Source organism: Elephantulus edwardii, unplaced genomic scaffold (assembly GCF_000299155.1).
Source record: "Elephantulus edwardii isolate Elephantulus edwardi_28Jun2011 unplaced genomic scaffold, EleEdw1.0 scaffold00037, whole genome shotgun sequence".
Lineage (NCBI taxonomy): Eukaryota > Metazoa > Chordata > Mammalia > Macroscelidea > Macroscelididae > Elephantulus > Elephantulus edwardii.
In genome coordinates, this window is record NW_006399787.1 from 4,520,742 (window position 1) to 4,535,081 (window position 14,340).

The following is a 14,340-nucleotide window of genomic DNA, read 5'->3' on the forward strand; positions in this document are numbered from 1 at the left end:
GCACAGAAGGAGACTGCCCATCCTTCTCCCAGTGAACAGCTGGTGGAGTCGAACCACGTGCCTTTGGGGGTACAGTAAAACTCATCACTAAGCAAAATATTTCTGAAGTTATTCCTGGCTAAAAAACCCACAAAGATTTACTTAGTTCCATATTCTTAGTGGGTCCCACATAACTTGGCACATAATAAGTGTTCAGTAAGTATTACCTGAAAGGCTGCTCACTATAAGAAAGCATTAAAGGTGATGGGAGGAACATGGACTGTCTGAGAGAAGGCATTAGTCAGAAGAAAATATTTATGAGATTCCCTTTAAGAAAAGGACCAGTTTAACAGAAAACACAATTTTAACGTGAAGCTACTTGAGGAGCCCCTCATAGGAATGTTCTCAGTTTCCCCAATTACTAAAAGAACTCTCAGCCTCTTCTGTACTGCCCTGGGATAAAACTCTAGGTAGACCTATGACATAATCAATTTTCTAAAGATTGGAGCCAAGCCTGGGTAAAATGCCAGCTGTTTGGAGCATTTCTGTTTCCTCCATCTGCTGGAGTGTGAATCCCACTTTATGAAATGATAGGGTAGGGAGGGAGTGACAGCTGATTAATAGGATCAGTTCTGCAGTCAGCCTCTTGGTGAGGGTTAGGGGAACAAGAGCATGGAGTTGGGGAAGGCAAGTCCAAGGGAAGCTCTTGGGCTCACAACTCTCTTTTTGGTTTTATATCAGAATGAAAGGCATTTACTTTGCAGAAAATGCAGAATGTTGCCTTTAACTCCAGACTCTGCTTGGCATAGAACCATCAGCAACAACCATCAGTCTCCTGGTGCTTTCCTTCCACCACCTCCACCCTATTGATTCAAGAAAACAAGCGGACAACCAGAGGTTGTTAGCTAGATGTTTGTCTTAGACTAAAGTGTACTCCAAGTAACACTGAAAGGTGTATTAGCAAAGTCCTGTGGGGTCTCCTGGTCCTTTCTATTAAAGATACAAAAGGTGACCACTTGCATGCATACTGAAGCCAGAGGTTGAGTGAGATCCTGATGACTGCCATGTTTGCTGATCTTAAGCTCCACAGTACTAATTAAATATGCAAGAGTCTTAATATAAATGCTTTCCCTCTCAAGGGCCAAAATCAATAAGGTGGGACTTCAGAACTCAAAAAAGCATCTTCAAAAGTTGTATTCATGTGCTTTATCTTAGTCAGGCCAGACCCCTGAGTTCACTGCCTTCTAAAGCTCTGGTGGGTTGGCATCTTTCTGGAGTCTCCAGTCATTTACTTAACTTTATTCTCCTTTCCCCTCACACAGAATCTTATCAGCTGCAGATTAATGAGAAAGCAGGATGAGTATCAGTCAAGAAGAATGATAAGGTACTGAGCAACTCGAATCCTCCTAGAAAGGAGTGCTAGGGAACCTATTCCCCCTGTCAGGGACAGAGGCAGAAAAAAAGAGAGCCTTAGGAAGCTCAGCCAAGTACTGCTTTACAAAGTCTATCCGTTTATCAGAGACTGCTTTTAACTATTTACATCCTGAACAAAAACATCAAGACCCAGCTGCCACTAACTAAAGCATATTCTTCATTTCCCTGCTGATCTTTTACACTAATTAGCAAAATTCAGCTAATTATCATTAAGCATTTCTGGGTTTAATTATGGCTATTTGTAATAGCATGTCTGGCATCCCCCTTCTCCCACTCCCCTTTTTCTCTCCTATTCCTTGTCACTCTACCCCTCGAGCTCTCCATCCCATTCCCTGCAGAGGTGAGAATTTGCCTTTTAATGAAATTGCCTTTTTTGGTGTTTGTGACTCTTCCTACCTTATTTATTTATTTTTTGTGAAAGCCAACACCAAGCGCAGCTGGAGTCACAGAGGGACCTGCAGCCAGATCAAGATCAAGCATTCCTTCCTTCCCATCAGCCCCCTCCACCAACCTTACAAGCTCTGAGCTGCTAGACAACTCCATCAAATAAAATTTAAAGGGAGAGCCAGAAAGAGCCGAGTGCGTGCTGGCATTTTCTCAACATGATTCTACTTAAGGCTACAGACAACACAGAGCAGAATCTCAGGGCTGGGAGGAGCAAGGGTGAGAAAAATCGGCGTTCTGAATGGGGTCCTCACATTATAGGTCTTCAACAAACAAGCTGGGGCATGGGACCCCTGGTGTGCCTTGCACTCCCTGGAGGGCTGTTTCAGCTGTTGGGCTCTGTGATTCCTACTGCGCTGGCCCTCAAAGTGGAGTGCATAGTAAACAAATAAAGAGGCTCCTTCTTAGATCGGTTTACTACAGCAGGCTGCCTACTTTTGCTGCAGACAATTGCCCCCTGCAAAAAAGCAGCCTGCTCTCAGAACTGAACGCATGTTTTCTGAAAGCTATATATTTCTCCCTGAGATAGCTATGCAAGGAAATTGGAACAAAACACATACCTGTATTGCATGAACCAGCCCATGTATACTACCCAGAATTGAAATAGCATTTGCATAAATGGTGGAATTGAAGTTGGCAGTAGTAGGGAGTAATTCTCAGTTGGGTCAATTATAAGTGGATCTATCATCATTCCACATATTGCTTCCACTCTGATAGTTAGCAGTATTAGAGGTACCAACAGCGGAGCTTTCCACTGGATACGTGGGCAAACATAATTTGGACAATAATGGTCACTGGCAATTAATTCTGTTTTCTGTGTCTCATACTCAAGTTACTCTCCCCAAACCCCCACCTTTCCAGCACAGACCACTTTACATGAGTTCAAGCAACTTCAGGCTGAAAACCTAAAGATTTCTGCTGGCTGCAATTTCCCCTACTCTGGTTCTCAAAAAAGATCAGAGAGGGTGAAAGCAAGGTGAATGAAAGAATCCCCAAAGCGCAGTACCAGGGACTTGCCTGATAAGTTGCTTACCATGGGTTGAGGGGAGGCGAGTGGAAGGGTTACAAAGTATAGTGTTTGTGCGGTTATGAATGGAGGGGGCCCTTTAGAAAAAAAATTGGAGATCTGGGCGCAGAAACCCTAGTGTGTAAGGGAAAAGTGGACATTTTCTTCCCTCATGCACATGCGATGCTTTTCATGGCAAATTCCTTTTTAAAAAAATTCCCATCCAGCTACCTGAAAAGCCAGCAGGTTAAGAAATTGGTATGACCCATTAGAACGATAAAGAGCAAAGAGACCCACCGTGCCCTCCTCGGAGGGGAACAGGAGAGCGATAGATAGAAATAGGCACTGAGTGATGCTTGCTGCCATGGAAATGATGCTCCTGATGAGACTGAGACCCTGGCGAGGAAGAGGAGGAGGAGGAAGAGGAAGCTACATTAGAGGAACTCCACACAGAGCTGACGATACATCCCCAGAAGAGGGACCAGATCCCAAGCGTCCATGCCGGCCGGCGAGGAGGGCTCCGTCTCGCGTGAATTCTCAGGTGCATGGTCAACCACTACCGACGGGCAGTTTGAAATCCAGCCAGTGAACAATAATGAAGTTCATGATGCCCACAGGCCCATTATAGCAGGAAGACTTGCTCGAAATTTGGAAAGAGGGAGAGGAAGGAGCACTTGATAGATGAAAGATGGGTCAGGCTTTTTGTTTTAGGGATTTGTTTGGTTTTTTTAAAAAAAGGATACTACTAAGGAAAAAAAAAAAGATGAAAGCACAAGCGCCCCTTTCTGGAGAGGAAATCTAGGATGCCAAGGTCCACGTAGGTCCAGCGAACCTCCCCGGACGCCCCGGAAAGCCACACATGTCAAGGAGCAAAGGCTTGGCTTCTTCCTGATCTCTGAGCACCCAGCTTCTGGAGACTTAACTGCCCCCTTGGGAGGCCACAAGGAGGAAGGGTACAAAGAAGGACGCGAAGGCAGCCGGAGACCCAGGCGGGCTCAGGTTAGTTTATCCCAACATCCAAGGAGTTTGAACATTTTTTTTTTTCTTTCCCTTTTCCACTCTCAAGCGATGCAATGCAGAAGAACTGCCAGGCAAAACGGGGCTTGCAGGTGGGAGAGTTCTTGGCGTGTTCCTCGGAGTCTCAGCGGAGGGGCGCAGAGGCCGTTAACCCTGCGCGTCCTGGACCAGCTCCTGCTTCCCGGGTTTCCCAACTGGATGGAAAGCAGCTGCGGCAGCAGCCGCCGGAGGAGGCGAACCAGAAGGACCGGAGGGAAGGAGGAGAGGAGGAGGAGGAACTCAGCGCGCGGAGCAGCCACCCAAAGCAGCGTGGCACCGGGTAGGAGGGCGCAGGGGGGAGCCAGAGAGGAGCTGCCCTGCCGGCGGCAGAGGAGGCGAGCTGGGCTGGCCAAGTGCGCGCAACTGCCAGGCACAGGTGAAGTGAAAGAGGAGTTGGGGAGCCAAATTCACAAATGGGCAAGGCATATGCAAATAGCGCACTCCCGAGAGCAAATCAGTGCAGCCCGAGCGCTCTGCCGAGGGACTGGCTGGCGCGGGAGGAGGGAGGGGCCCCAGCCGCGCGGAATCCCGGCCCACCCCATTCAAGTGCACGCTCGTCTACACCCGCGCCGGCCTCCCGCGCACACCGCGCGCCCGCCCTGCGCTCCTCTCCCGCCCGCCTGCCGGGGTGGCGTGCGTGCGTGTCTCTCTGTGTGTGTGTGCGTGTGCGTGTGTGTGTGCGTGCGTGTGTGCTCGCGTGTTTGAGACGGACAGACAATTCACCTTTACAAAAAAGATCCTCTTTCCTCTTCCCCACAGGCTCATGAAACCATTAAATTAAGCCAAACTGGCGATTAAAGCATTTCTTGAGATTTGGCAAGAGAAACACAGGCAGCGGCTAAGGCTGAAGTTGTTCCAGATAGAAAGAAAAATAAACCCCTCGAGGCAGCGGGAGGTGAGCCCTGGTGCTGCGCGCAGGCTCCTGCCGGGCAGGTGGCCGGCTGCTAGGTGGGTTACCAGCGTGGAGTATCTGTGGAGGGTTAAGATGCCGGCCCGCCGAGGGGCGCATCGTGGGAACCCGCGCCCTGACTCTGCAAAGTGAAGGCAGAGGGGCCGCCCAGGGCCTCCGGAGGGGGAGTGGCTCAGTGGCGGCTGCTCTATGAGAGGAGGGAGGCTTCCAGCCCCTGGTGGAAAGAGCTTCTTGATAACCCAGGACTTCAAGGTCAGTTCCCATATTGTCTGTGCTGGCCAGAGAACTTGAGAAGAAGCAAGGGCCATGACCAAAGAGGTGGAGCTGGCCTGCTATAGGTACGTGAAGCCCTGGGCCTCCAAAGCTCTAAACAGAAAAGGGAACAGGGCTTTTAAGCCCAAGCTGAACCTGCAGGAGACAGCAGGAGAGGCAGGAAGAAGCTTGGCGTGCCCATCCTGACCATCTGTGACTCCAGGAGAGAGCGGCCGGCCTGAGCCAAGGAACTGGTGTCATTCTCTCCCTCCGGTAATGAGCAGGAGGTGAAAAGCCAACAGGCTCGCACTCATTTCAAAACAATCATAGCTGACCCTCCAAAGGTTTCTCAGAGGCTGTAAATGGCAGGAGAAGGGGTTGCTCATTTTTCTCCCTAGAAGCAGCTGGTGGATTTGAACTGTATGTCTTTGGCTTGGCAGCACAACTCCTTACCCACTGAGGCCAGCTGAGCTCCCTAACCCTCCTTGTTGTTGTGTGTCATCGAGTGGGAACCAACCTATCGCAGACTCTCCAGTGGGTTTTCAGAGGCAGTTTAGTCACACAGGAGGCGATTGCACAGCTTTCTCCTGGGGAGCAGCTGGGTGAATTTGAACTGTGTGCCCTGGGGTTTGCAGTGCATCTCCTTACCACTAAGCCACTGAGAGTTCTCTAACGCTCCTGGAATGGGGCCTTTTTCCTGGGCAAGGGAGTACCTCACCAGCTTAGCCTTTCTCCTTCCACTCACTGCATAAAAAAGCTCATTCACTTTGGTTTTTTTGTGGGGGGAGAGGGCTGATAAAACTTGAATGTACATCTTTTTTGCTGGTTATATCAAATGACTACGCTTGTTTGTAGATGTCTTTCTTTTAAGGAGTTCATAGCACCTATAAGGCGCACTGGTGGCAAAGCGGGTTACATGTTGAGCGACTAATCAGAACTTGCTGGTTGGGACGCCCCAGGCACTCTGTGGAGACAGATATGAGGTACCTGTTTCCAGGACAACTCTGGAAGAGCAGGTTTGTGTATATCGTACTTAACGCTCTAGGTGAATATTCCAAACTTCTAAACTGATGAATAATAGAGAAAAGGTAGTAAGAACAATCCACCTATTCGTTCATCCTGGAGAGGAGCTCTGCCAGTACAGTGATTAAGTGCCTGATTGCTAACTTAAAGGTCAAAGACTCAAACCTTCCTTCCCAGGAAGCTCTGGGGAAGAAGAAAGGGTGGTAGTCTCCTGAAAACATTTGCAGTCTTTGGAATGATAAGGGATAATCCTGTTCTCCCTATAGGATTCTGAGTCAGAATCCACTGTGCAATAGGTTTGGTTTTAAAGGTCTTTTAATCCTTGAGAAGCCCCTGCGCATGGGTGTCCGTTCTGGATCTGTGCTTCAAAGTTACCCATCTAGAATTCATGAGCACCAGGCGTCTCGGGAAGACCCTATCTGGTAGTTCTACTCTGTCCTGTGGAGTTGCCAGGAGTTCGAATCAACTCAAGGGCACATAACAATAATTTATCTTTGAGTGCCTATGTAGTGCAATGGTTAAGACACTCAGCCGCTAACCTAAAGCTTAATTGTTTGAGGCCATCTAAGGGCAGCTTGAAAGAAAGGCCTGTCTATGTATTTCCAATTGGTCACTGAAAATCCTATGGGGCACAGTTCAAATCTGTTGTTGGACTTATGACAGTAATGTATATTGGGGCTCAAAATCTGTGTCCATGATACACAGAGAGTCACCCTCACTGCCCTGGCTCTCAACCATGTGCGTCTTATGCTAGACTATAGTCATGCATCTGGAAGCACCAACTGCAGCAAGGAGGAGGGATGTGTTATGAACATTCAGTTCAGACCCCAGTTTCTTGCTCTTTATAACATAGACTATGTTTCCCTCTTGAAGCTAGTGGAAATTTTGAGTGAGACGATGCATGTAAATCATCAGGCACAGCACCTGATAAACAGAGGCAATGCTCTTTTCCATGTATATAAACTAAAGCTCAAAGAAGCATAACTACATAGTTAGGATCCTAGGAGAAAAAAAGAATGAAAACTATCTTGTTATCTAAAATACCTTAATGGTATATATTGTAATCTATATTCAATCCAGATACTCCCTGATTTAGTCCTCCATATAGGTATTCTTACTGTATTTGAGATTTATCCTAACTCCGTGTCATGGCCCAGTGGGTCCTCTGTGACATGGTTCATGATTAATTAGTCATGATGAATCACTCATTTGGCCTCCTGCCAGTTACCTTCTTATCTACCCTCCAGCAACCTGGACCTTTCTTTGTGCCCCTTGAACATACACAATCCTTTCCAGCTCCAACACCTTTATAATTGGTAGTCTCTCTAATCTAGATGATTTTCGTAAGACTTGCTATTTCAGTAATTAGTTAGTTCTGAGTTCAAATATCACCTCTTCAGAGGTCTTTTAATCTTCCTTTGTAAGGTTACCTACTAATACCACTTCAAAAGTGTTCTATTTCATTATCATTTTATTTTCTTAATAGCACTTTCCACTTTATGGTATTACTTTGTGTTTTTGCTTATAATCAAACTCTTTAAATAAGATGATAAGCTCCCTGAAGCTAAGCCTTTGTGTTCTCTCTGTATTTTGTATGTGATTGGAAAATCTGTAGTAAATACTCAGTAATAAATACTGACGTTATCAACACATCAATTGCCATCCTCATATGAATGTGATCTTTTATTATGTGTGTCATTGACATAGTTATCTGTCTTTTGGGACACAAATCCCTGGGCTCACGCATTTCCAGAGTTGATGTGTTGACCACTTTTCCAATGAACAAGTGTATTCTTTTCAAAACTATAAATGAATACTTGGGAGATTCTGTTTTGACTTCATCCAAAGGAAGCATGGAAAGCTTAGATGGACCTCCCAATCAATTCTCTGCTAGTCAATAAAATAAAAAGAAATCCATTTTATCGTACAAAATCGAAAAATGTTCCTAGTGGGTTGTCACAGCGGAAACTACTCATTCTACTTGTCATACTTATAATTTATGTACTGACTTTTTACAAAATGTCAAATAGTTGTGGATTCTGCCTAAGATCAGTTCTAAAGACATAGTTGAATACTGAGAACACTTATCAGTGAACAAATGTAACATTGGTGTATTTTCCTTCTCCCACTCCAGAAAAGTTAATCGTCATCCTAATAAAATGGCTGTCCTTCACTTCAACACATGGTTAAGGTTGTTTGGGTTGTTTTTGCATTTGTTTGTTGTTGTTGTTGTTTTTCATTTGTTTCATGCCCTTCCTCAAGTCAATGCATTACTACTTAGAAGTTTTTCTAATTCCCATTTACCTCAATTCTGCTAGACGTTCTATTGTTGTTGTTGTTGTTAGGTGCCGTCGAGTCGCTTGCGACTCATAGTGACCCTATGTACAACAGCCCTAAACTCTGCTCTATCCTGTACCAATTGCACTGCCTCTGACACACCTATCCCAATTACCCAAGTCATTGAATCAATCCACCTCATAGAAGGTCTTCCCCTCCTGCGCTGTCCCTCCACCCTCCCAAGAATGATGTTCCTCTCCAAGGACTTGTCCCTCCTTACAACATGTCCAAAGTATGTCAGACGAAGCCCCAGAATCCTTGCCTCCAAGGAGTAGCCTGGTTTAACCCTCTCTAGGATGAATCTGTTTGTTTTCTTAGCAGTCTACAGTACATTCAATACTCTTCTCCAGCACCACAGCTCAAAAGCATCAATTCTCCTTCTATCCTCCTTAGTCTTTGTCCAACTCTCTGATGCATAACAAGTGATTGCAAAGATCATGGCCTGTATCAGATGCACCTTAGTCTCCAGAGACACACTGTTGCTTAGGATAACAAAGTAAATATGTTTTCTTTTTCCTAGAGTTGAGAGGTCTTTTGATACATAAATGACATGCGTCTGGAAACTCTATGAACATAGAGAAATGGCAATAGTTACAGAACAGCATCCAGGTCTTTTGTTCATATGGTGGCTGTGAATTGTTCTCAACTCCACGTCACTTAACAACAACAACAACACTGCTCATAGCTAGAATAGAAGAGTTTGCTATCCCCTGCTACGATTGTTTTGTAATACAATCATCACACCAACTCCTGACTTATACACACTACCATCTAGCTGACAGGATGCATAGATTTTCATTGGGCAATTTTGGAATTTGATTGCCAGGTCATTCCTCCTACTCTGTTTTACTCTGGAAGATCTGTAGAAACCTGTCCCGCATGATGGCAACACGGACGGAAGAAGGAGGGCTGTGCATTTCTGAGCTGCATTAACCAGGAACTGAACCTGGGACATCAGATTGAAAGGTGAGAATCCTACCACAGACCAACAAGCCTTCTGTTACCTCTGTCCCTCCACCAAAAGCTCTCCCCATTTGGCTCCCGACTCATCTTGACTAGTGAATGAGTCCTTTGAGGGAAAACTCTGGGGACTCTAACGTGTCACTCCAGAATGAAGATGAGAGTCCACTTTTAAGATAGAAGAGAAATAGATTTAGAAACGTTTTGCTCACCATAGATTTCAAGTTGAAAAATATAAATAATTTCACAGGAACAACCATGCTTAGCTCCACTAGATAAACCCCCACAGAATCCTAACAATACTCTTTGGAACCTTAAGTTTCTGAATCAAATTTAATTTTTGTTGGGTTTTCCCCCCAGAATCCCTATAACTGGGTGCACTTGGTCCGTGGCTGGGTTTCTCTATCACTCCAGGTCTCAGATTTTGGCACAGAAGACTTCTCTCTCTTGCCTTTTTGCCTCTCTCACCTCAGAAGGCAGTGTTACTATAACGTATGAGAGCTCACGGCTATTTCTCCGTTTGTAAAGTTTTGGTCTGTGCCCAAGCTCTAAGGTAGTCTGGGGAATCTTTAGGCTTCTAAAAAAAGCTTTGTGGATTGTACTTTATCATGTCAGATGTCAGCAATCTAATGCAAAGTTACCTTGTCAATCTCTCCTGATACATTTTGTCTCTACTCATGCCTCTTCTCACTTGCCGGTCTGCTGCCAGCAGGAGATACCTGTCAAGCTGTTCATTGTCGTCACCTCTAATAGAAATGAACAGACCCAGGATGGCCAGAAGGTGCCACGGCAGCCCGTTTCTGTGCAAGACTAGTACCCTATGTTCTTATTCCCTTCCAGAGGTTATTCAACTGTGCTTGGAGTGAAAGTTGCAAATTAGTTTTCCATTTAATCATTCCTACAAATTTTGTTTTACAGAATCAATGATAATGTTTGAATTGACACTTTCCCCAGCCACTCCTTATGATTCTCATTTCCATTAATCCTTCTATCTTATTTCTTCTTGCCTGTTGAGCTTTATCCCTTAAAAAAAATAGAAAGAAAGAAAAACAAATAGCTTGCCCCTTTTCTTTTGTTCTTGTATGACAGTTTCTGCTAAGGAGTGAGTCACTGTTCCCCTTATAAGCATACGTAAATGCGCTTTGGTGGCTTAGTGGTAAGGCATTGTGCTGCCAACCCAAAGACATGTAGTTCAAATCTACCATCAATTCTGCAGGAGAAAGATAGGCTATCTTCTGTGTGACTTGCTGGCTCTGAAAAACCTGCTAGCAGGGCAGCTCTGAGTCACTTCCAAATCAACAGCACACATCTACAACATTGACTGGCTGGAAATTGAGCTGCAGGAGTGAGTTAAGTTGGGACCCCTGAAATTAGTACCCTTTTAGTCTTAGGGGTTCCACCAGTCTCCCTTAGACAAGTGAGCCTAGCCATTTCTATGATTTTAATACATATACGCTCAGATAAGGGTCCTCTTTTTCTGAATATTAAGAATAGAGATCTTTACATTCTCTCCATACAGGTTTCCAAATGCCAGTTTAGAGGAAAACACACTCAAACCCTAAACTCACATAATGTGAAATGAAATAAAAGTCTTGAAAAAATACAGATGACTGTTAACATGGTTATAAATACATCTAAAGGTTCCAATGACACTATAAAACAGTCAAACTTTGCTTTATTATATGTCAGTAGATTTATTTATAGCCCCATAATTCATCCTTCTGTTCATTTATTTAAGAAAGCCATCCTGCAAGAAAGCAGATTTTGATTATATTTTCCATTTGGGGGCATAAAAGAGAAGTTTTATTCTTATAAACACCCTATATTTGTGCAATTTTTAAGAAGAGACAATAGCATCTTTGTATAGTTTTATGGTTTATAAATTATAGTGTTCCTATTCTTTAGCTTATCTATCATATGAACACTCAGAGTTATTCTCTTGTCTTCCTTGTGGCTGAACTAGGGATATCAGGAGCTTGAGTGTAAAGAAAAAGCACTCCTGCAAATTTCCCAAATCTTTTGAGTTTTTTGATCAATGGGACTGTGATAGCTACTTCATTAGAACTCCCATGTATCTCTTCAAGGATAAGAACAACAGTGGACTCAAACAGCAGCTACCATGAAGATAATATAGGACCTGGCAATGTTTTGTTCTTGACTTAACGGTAACTAACAACAATAAAGAAAAAAGACCTTTCAGGTGTTCTTGCAAATACCTTAGTCAGAACTGTTTTCAATACAAGTGTCCAATAAAAAGTGTTCTAGTTAGAAGAAAACACGACTTTCATTGAAACACAAGATGCAGTTATCTCTTTGGGGAGGGATTTTCACCCATTTGATTGAAACCATTGTTTTTAATCTTCACAAAGCTTCCATTGTTGTTGATATCTGGTGTCATAGCAATCCTGAGAACAATAGATTTGAAACTTGCCCCCTCTCTTATCATTCTCACCATCTCTGATATACTTGACAGTTTGTCTTGTTGAGGGTTTTCCCCTCTTTTTCTGACTCTCCACCTTTCCCATTATGAACCTTTTTTCCAAGGACTGGCCCATCCTGGCAACTTGCCCAAAGTAATGTAAGTGAAGCTTACACTGTTGTGTACCATGAAGTCATACCCATAGCTGACTCTGGTTTTCAGAGGCAGTTAATCATAAGGGAGAAGATTGCTCAACGTCTCCCCATGGAGGGAGCAGCTGGTAAACTTGAAACACGTACCTTTGGGATTGCAGCACAGCTTCTTGCCATTAGGCCAGTTTACATTGTTGTTGCTGTTGTTAGGTACCATCAAATTACTGGCAACTCATAGTACCCCTATGTACAATAACCCTGAAACCTGCTCTATCATGTGTCAACCTTATTGTCTCTGACACACCTACCCTCATTACCCCAGTCACTGAGTCAGTCAATCCATCTCATCGAGGGTCTTCTTCTCTTGCGCTGTCCCTCCACCCTTCCAAGCATGATGTCACTCTCCAAGGTCTGGTCCCTCCTTGCAACGTGCCCAGAGTATGTCATATGAAGCCTCAGAACACTTGGCTTGAAGGAACAGCCTGGCTTCACCCTCTCCAGGATGAATCTGTTTGTTCTCCTAGCAGATCATGGTATATTCAACACTTCTCTAGCACCACAGCTCAAAGACATAAATTCTTCTTCCATCATCCCTAATCAATATCCAGCTTTCTGATACTTAATAAGTAATTGTGAAGACTGTAGCCTGAATCAGGTGCACCTTTGTCTCCAGATTGACAGAGTTGCTCTTCGGTACTCTGGAAAGGTCCCAGACAGCAGACTTTCCCAATGCAATTCTTCTTTTGAATTCCTAACTGCTGATACCAAAAGTGTTGATTGCTTGGCTCTACACCAACAGTTTACATTAGGTATTAGAAATCTAATCTTACCATATAATACACCATGATGAAACTCTTTATCCATTTTTGAGGCCTTAAAGACAATGATTTATTAGAATAATAGAAGAAATAATCACACTTGCATATTTATAGAATAATTTCCGGATAGAAAGTTTGCTGTTGTTTGGCACCATCAGTCAGAACCGACTTATAGCTGACCCTCCGGTGGGTTTTCAGAGGCAATCACACAAGAGAGTGCCCAACTTTCTTCTGCAGAGAAGCTGGTGAGTTTGAACTGCATGCTTTTGAACCGAAAGCGCAGCTCCTTACCACTAGGCCACTAAAATGTTTGGAGGGCACATTAAGTCTAAAGCTCAGGCTGTGGTGCTTGACTGCCTGTGTTCTAATCCTCCATCTGTCTCTTAGATCCTGTGAAAATGAAGCCAACGTCTTTAATCTCTTTGCATCTCAGCTGCTTTTTATACAAAATGGTAAGAATCACACTAATAGATTTGTTGTGAGAATTTTAAAAGTTTATACACCTAAAGGGCACTTATTAGTGCCTAGTATAAAGGATTGGTAAATGTGAATAGTTACTATAGTTATTCTTAATTATCACATTTTCCTCCACACGACATCTTGAAGGTTATTCTTGTAGAGGTTCCTCTTTCTGTGCCATCAAAGAACTCTCAAAAATGCTAAAGAACAATGATGCCAGTTTAAAGACTGAGGTCCACCTGATGCAAGCCATGCTATTTTCAGGTGCTTCCTGTTCATCTGAAAGTTGATCAATGAAGAAGGATAACAACAACAGCAAAATAATACTTTTGAATTGTGTTGTTGGAGAAGAGTACTGAGTATCCCATGGATTGCCAAAAGAACAAAGAAATACATTTTGGAGAAGGTGGAACCAGAGGGCTCCTTAGAGTCAAGGGTGGTGAAGTTATGTCTCATATACTTGGACTATATAGCGTCTCATATACTTTGAATATATAGCAGAGGAGGGATCAGTCTTTGGAAAAAATATCATACTGAGAAATGTCATACTAGACGGTCAGGAAAAGAGAGAAAGATCTTCAATGAGCTGGACTAATATGGTGACCAACAATTGACTGGAGTCTATCTGAGACAGTGAAGATGGCTCCAGATAGGATAAAGCTCAAAGGGTCTCTATGAGTTGTAGTCAATTGGATGGCACTTAACAACAACAACAACAGAGGAGTGCCTATGCAATGAAATTCCCCCCCCCCCCATATCTCACATGGATTACAAGTTCTTCTATGCTGACTCATTTGATGGAAAGACGGACTAATATTTGCAATTTTCATCTTACAAAGATCTTCCCAGTCAAATTCAAAATAATAAAGCTCATGATTGTCCCAGACCCCATCACTGGGTGACTGAGTCCCTGCGCTGTTTCAAGCTGTGTGGAACTCTCCAGATCCTTGTCTACTTTGGGGTATGAATGGGCTCTCTGGCTACTTCTTTTTACCATTTCTACAGTTCTCATGTTATTCTCTTGAATAAAAAATAAATTCTAATGATTTTAGCACTTTCTAAGAGACATGCCTCCTAAATCTTTTAGCAAT

The 14,340-nt window shown here is 43.8% G+C and overlaps 1 protein-coding gene across 7 annotated transcripts in view; it reads right to left on the reverse strand.

Annotated features, from left to right (window-relative positions):
- The window catches only part of NRXN3 (neurexin 3), a 2,203,380-nt gene that overhangs the window by 774,834 nt on the left and 1,414,206 nt on the right, over positions 1-14,340 (reverse strand). For 2 of the 7 annotated variants that reach the window (XM_006884639.1, XM_006884640.1), the window contains exon 1: positions 3,161-3,410. The exons of 4 other annotated variants lie outside the window; for them this stretch is intronic. In XM_006884639.1, coding sequence (XP_006884701.1) covers positions 3,161-3,410 — 250 coding nt within the window. Of the gene's footprint in view, positions 1-3,160; positions 3,540-14,340 lie in introns of those variants that run through there. One more of the 7 variants, XM_006884641.1, reaches the window with a different exon arrangement.